Source organism: Epinephelus fuscoguttatus, linkage group LG9, assembly GCF_011397635.1.
Source record: "Epinephelus fuscoguttatus linkage group LG9, E.fuscoguttatus.final_Chr_v1".
Taxonomy (NCBI): Eukaryota; Metazoa; Chordata; class Actinopteri; order Perciformes; family Serranidae; genus Epinephelus; species Epinephelus fuscoguttatus.
Window position 1 is genome coordinate 25,323,582 of NC_064760.1, and position 6,000 is coordinate 25,329,581.

The following is a 6,000-nucleotide window of genomic DNA, read 5'->3' on the forward strand; positions in this document are numbered from 1 at the left end:
TTATTCCTTTTGTAGATATTAAATTTTTCAAATTATTTTTTTATTTCCAGGTGTGGAAACCTCCTGTGATGGCAGACAGGATGGAGCTCAGTGTTATGGAGCTTTGGGAGGAACTGTGGTCCTCCGGCTGATGGACAGCGCCTCAGAAATATTTAGATACGGATGGTCAAACAAAACAACAGTAATACTCTCTGGGAGAAAGAATCTGATTGTGTCTAATGTGATAGAAAACAGATCATCATTTACTCCCAGTGATGGAACATTTAGGATCAATAACCTGAGCTGGAGTGATGGTGGGGAATATAAACTTACAATGTATGATTCAAATGGAACGATATCAGAGGAGCGGGCTCTACAGTTAACCATTCAAGGTAAATATTTTTTTTTACTGGGAAATTTAGTAACACTGATAGACATTCATGTCATATTGTATTGCTAAACTATATCTCAAATTCTACATATATGTGTTTCTCTGTCTGGCCTGTTCTGTATCAGAAACTGTATAAAATGACCAAGATGTTACATGAAAAATCATCTGAGTGTGTTTCCTTCAGCTCCTGTGTCCTCTGTCCTGCTGGTCTCTGAGTGTCTGTCCCAGGGAGAGATGAGGGTGTCCTGCTCCTCTGAGGGAGGGGACAGTCCTCAGTACAGCTGGACTCTGGATGGACACACACTGACAGACGCTGACCTCCTCTCTGGAAACACTGAGACCACCAACATCACTCTGAAACAACATGTCTCAGGACAACTGCTCTGCTCAGTCAGGAATAAAGTCAGCAGTGTCTCAAAAGAAATGAAGATGACTAACTGTGGTGAGTGAGAACATGAGTAAAAAAACAGTTTGATGATTATGACACTGATGATAAACTGTACATCAGTCAGTGATGTGTTTCTTTCCTTCAGGCTTCATATTCATTAACTGCACCTTACCCAATGGGACGCACATATCACAGTGGGTGTTTGCAGCCAATAACACCCTGTGTATTGAGCCAACAACAGCTCCTACCACGACCGCAGCAACATCCACTGTGGGTAAGGAGACTGTCAGCATACTTAACCCCAGCACTAATATCACATCCTCCAATCAAACTGTGACTCCCCCCAGCAATGATGGCCCATGGTATAGTAAGTGAAAACAAACTCTGCTGCAGTTAATAAAGTCATTTTCCCCTTTTTTCTTTGTCTGTCTCCAAAAAACCACCTGTAGTGACTGCTAACATTAAAATATCTGTGTCTCTTGTGTTTTTTTGTTATCGAAACAGACAACTTGCCGGTAATGGCCGGGGTACTCTCTGCACTGGTGCTGCTGTTACTGATCGGCGTGGCTGTCATCTGTTCTCAGAGGAAAAAGAAAAACAGCAAACCTAAAGGTTGAAAACAGAACTGGCCTTTTTTCTAAGCCATTTCTGTATTCACAGTTTCTCTATTCACAGATTCAAGAATAGTCTGACATTTTGAGCTGTGCATGTAGGCTACTTCTTGCAGAGAGTAAGATAAGAAGCTTCAGGCCACTGTAATGTTTGTCAGTTAGCCATGAAGCTACTGTTAGCCAGTTAGCTTCAGTAGAAAGACTGGAAGCAGGGGACAGCAGCTAACTTTGCTCTGACCAACAGTAACAAAAACCACCTACCAGCAAAGTCGAAAACTCCTTAATCAATGCTTTATTTTATAAAATAGAAAACTTTAGAGGTAGATTTTTAAAATAAATTTTGGACAGTCAGGTCGTCTGTTTTCCCCTGCTCTTCCAGTCTTTGTGCTAAAGCTAACCATCTGCTAGCATAACGGTAGCTTCTCATTCACTGACAAACTTCACAGTGATAGAAATTTTTTTTGTCTTACTGTTGTCTGGAATGTATTTCACAAAATGTAAAAAAAAAAAACCAAAAAAAACCAAAACCACTTTTTTTGTAACGATGCCTTCTACAAATACTGAATACTAGGTATTCAGATCCTTTACTTAAATAAAACTACTAATAATAAGCTGTAAAAATAGCCTAGCCCACTACATTACAAGTAAATGTATTGCATTAAGAATATTAGTTAAAGAGAGTATAGATAAGTTTCACTCTCAGTTCAGTTTAAAATACTAAGGTTTTTTTTCCCACAAAATGCATGTGTTTGGAAAGTACTGAGCTTACGACATATTGCACAAGTTGTCGGAGAGTTTGTAAATGCATGCTATGAATTAGTTTTGCTGTTAAGCTTGTCCACAGTCAATTGATAGATCAGTATGTTTGCCATTTTCGGTGGAGGCATGCGAGAAAAACAAAATCTTCTTCACAAATTCAGGGTAGCATGACATGACTAATTCATGTACAAATGGTCATTTTGTGGGTGAAGTATTCCTTTAGGTAGAGTACTGAAGTAAATGTACTCTGTTACACTCCAGCACTGCAAACACTGAGTATATTTTGTTAAATTCAATGTGCTTGTGCCACTTCTTCCTGTCATTCTGCAGAAGAAGACGACCAGGAGTTGACCTACGCTGATGTCAGGATCGTGCAGCGGCAGGGGATGCAGATGCAGCAAAGGCAGGAGACACAGGTGGAGTACGGCGAGGTCAAGTTCTCAGAACGACCTCGGCAGCCCGTAGAGCCAGCGGGAGATGACTGTGTGTACGCCAAGGTCCGTAAAGCCAGGTGATTCAGGGTGTTCTCACAAAGACTTCACCGCACCACTGAAGATGGAGGAGGTGTTTGTCCAGAGGCCAAATACTGTAGTTGTTCATCTTAATTTAATGTAATGTTTAATAGCAAAAAATGTAAATAGATATTATTATTCACCACTTTATGTGTACTTCTGTGTTGACTGTGCATCAAAGTATCATCACTAGTTTTTGCAGACTATTTAATATAGTGAGGAAAACAAGACTTTCAATACATATATATATATTTTTTATGTTGGTCTGTGTTTCAAAGGCATCAAAATTAGCTACATTTAACTTTATTTCAGACTTATAAGCATTTACTTAGATGACAATGTATTTATTAAATAGATGTGGGTGGGTTAATTGAGGGTTGGAGTATATCAAATAAGTATGCTGCTATGTTAGTGTACATTTATTAAAAGTTCGGTGCTGTGCGTGGAAGTTATTTCAAATTTGATCATGCCACCTTCCATTGGCTGCCTTGCCATAAGATAAGCTTGTAGAGAAATATCTTGCCTCTCAGGAAGCTCGCAGTAACCACGTATTTGTTTCCATGATGTAAACACTTCTGCTTTTTTCTCCAGCATGTGCTCTCAGTCTTGCAAAACTGTCTTATCAGTTACAGGGGGTGTTTTTTATTATTACCTCATTGTATGTGTAACAGTTTCAACAGGTCAGTTCCCCCTTAATGCAGTCATACATAAGGATGGGCTGAGCAGTGTTAATCATCTTTACTCTGATATAAAAAAAAATAACAAGGGAACTTGTCTTTTTCAGTAGATGCAGAGACAGATAACACACAGTCTAATTATATTATATCTTAGACAAAGCCTGCAAGAGAACATGCTGTTGCTCAGGGTTTCGATTTAGCAGCAAAGGAGCTGAATCAAAAGGGAGAACTGGGAGGGACACATTTTAAGGAACTTACCAACTTTGCACACTCTGAGCAGTCAGTGTGTCTATCTTTTAACATCAGATTTTTTTCTCATTTTAGATGATTTGCTGATATTAATCATTCAGAGTTTGTGTAATTCTGAGCTGCAGCTTTCAAGTCTGGAGGTGGAACTTTTCTGCATTGTGGATATTTATGCTAATTGTTTTTGGGTCAATAGAAAGTCAGCTGAACAACAAGTAGATCAATATGTAATTTATAGCGTTTTTCGTGCCTTAGGCAGGTAAGTTAGTCAGACTTAAACAGACAATAATGCACAAGAAAATTTAATCTTTTATGTATTGACATTGACCCTTGGAAATGCTGTTTTCGACAATTATTACTGTGAGACCACATCATACAGTACTCGTTGAATTATTCTAGTAACAAATCTATATACCCCCCAGACTCTTGGCTTTTCTGCCTCCTCCATAATTGGTGCTTGTAACTTGCAGCTTTTAGCTCGTAACTTGTAACTTCAGTGTCACATTCACAGACAGGGACTTTCTGCATCCTTCTCTCAGACTTGGTGAAACATCCTGTTGAAAATACCATATGTGCAAATTGCATCTGTGTGCACAAAACCTTTTCACACAATCACACAATATATCCACAGCTGCTAAACTAAATTACTTGTGAACATCTTTTCACAAGCTCGAAATATGAATGACGCTTATTTGCTTTCATAGTTGTGCTCAACTGCAGAGGACGTAGCAATATACAGCACGGGCAGAAACAAATAGTTCAACACTTGAAGGCATTAGCAAGTGGAATGAAGTCTTGCATTAAGTTACCGCTTGTTGAAGCCCTAATTTTTCTAGGTTGAATTCTTGACTCTTAGAGACAGAAGAATGTACAAACAAAGCAAATAATAGTAAAAATTTTGGAGAAATAACGTTTCATATCGAGTGCTCCTCAATGGTTTTCTGTAGGCTGCCATGGAAGTTAGCATTGCACTGGTTCCAAAACCCACTAACCAAAAACCCACTCAAGAAACCCACTGACTTTGAGACGAGGGAACCATGAGTGGTAAAATGCTAACTCATTTCCGGGTTTTAAGACTCATTACTGGTGGACTCAGTTGTCAAAGCTGTAATCAGATGCTGTTGCATGTGCCAACAGCCTTTTGATATGGGTGTAGACTAAGTTAGAAAGTGTACAGCCAAACCTTTGACCCTCAGGCAGAGCACCCTCCTTTTCTCACCTCAGTATCACGATCTAAAAATGGTTTGTAACTTCAGCTTTAACCGAAATAACTTCTTTACAAAGTAGCCATTATCAATTTGTTTTTCCGATGGTAATTTTAGTGAGATTTAATTTTTTATAGATCATATGAATCCATGTGCTTTTAATTCTTTATTTGCTTTGGATTTAATTGATTCGCGTGGTTTGATAGCTTGAGGTTAAAGGTTGATAACCATGGACTACCATTCAGCTGTTTCACAGAGCCATAAAATCGGTGTTTATGGTTCATAAGAGTTGTAGTGTCCTTAAACAACCACCTGAGAGCTTTTTATTTAGTTGAACCCACATAGTCGAACTTCTGACCGACATAATCTACTGAGCAAATAATTGACAACCCGAATGAAGTGCGATAAAACTGCTCCAAAAATCCAGAATCCTTTTGCCATCTTGTCAGCCAGCCCTACTTTGTTCAGTATGATGATTAAATGGGAACCAAAACTGTCTAGTATTTTGCAGCTTTTAGCCTTTTTAATATGTGAACAACACTGAGGTTAGAGTGCTGCACCTTATCTCCTGATAGGTTTGATAGAATCATAACTACAGATTTTTTTTTTCCTCATAAAAACCACATGATTTTATCAGTGTTGTTACACATTCATGTGATGTTATCACGTCAGGTTGAATTTAGTTAGCTATAAAACCAAGACTGGTGACGATTCTTCAACCCTGAGCACGCCAGTTTTACATTAAAGATATCCATCAGGAGATTTAGCATTTGCTTTTTAAAGAATTTGTCAGCTATATGACAAAAAAGTCAATAGTTTGATTCGAAATTGTTGAAGCATTGAAGTGTAATTTGGTATTTATGCAGTTCTGTGGGACAGTGTGAATGTTCAGAAATGCAGTGTTATAAAAAAAAGTATAAAAAAAGATATAAAGATTTCTGTGAGGAGATCATCCTGCAGTCTGGCCTTTATTTATTTATTTATTTTTTTATTTCAATATACAATTATGGTACAAGAAGCTTCTCAGGTTGTAATTTCATGAAACTCAAATATTAATTAAGTCATTTTGTGGGCAGGTAAAGCTCTATACCACTGCTGCACTTTCTCATTGGTGGCATGAACTTATCAAGAAGCTTTTCTCTGTGGAAATGTTTAAGATGATTGTGGTGCGGTGAAAGCAGATACACTCACTGTGGGTATATCACAGTGCTAATGAACAGAAAATGCAAACC

General features: G+C 38.2%; 1 protein-coding gene across 6 annotated transcripts in view; it reads left to right on the forward strand.

The window, feature by feature from the left end:
* Positions 1–6,000, forward strand: part of LOC125894961 (hemicentin-1-like) — a 66,004-nt gene extending 60,004 nt beyond the window's left edge. For all 6 annotated transcript variants that reach the window (XM_049586718.1, XM_049586719.1, XM_049586717.1 and 3 more), the window contains 3 exons: positions 904–1,125; positions 1,263–1,370; positions 2,459–6,000. In XM_049586718.1, coding sequence (XP_049442675.1) covers positions 904–1,125; positions 1,263–1,370; positions 2,459–2,643 — 515 coding nt within the window. In that variant the 3' untranslated portion in view covers positions 2,644–6,000. The remainder of the gene's footprint in view (positions 1–903; positions 1,126–1,262; positions 1,371–2,458) is intronic.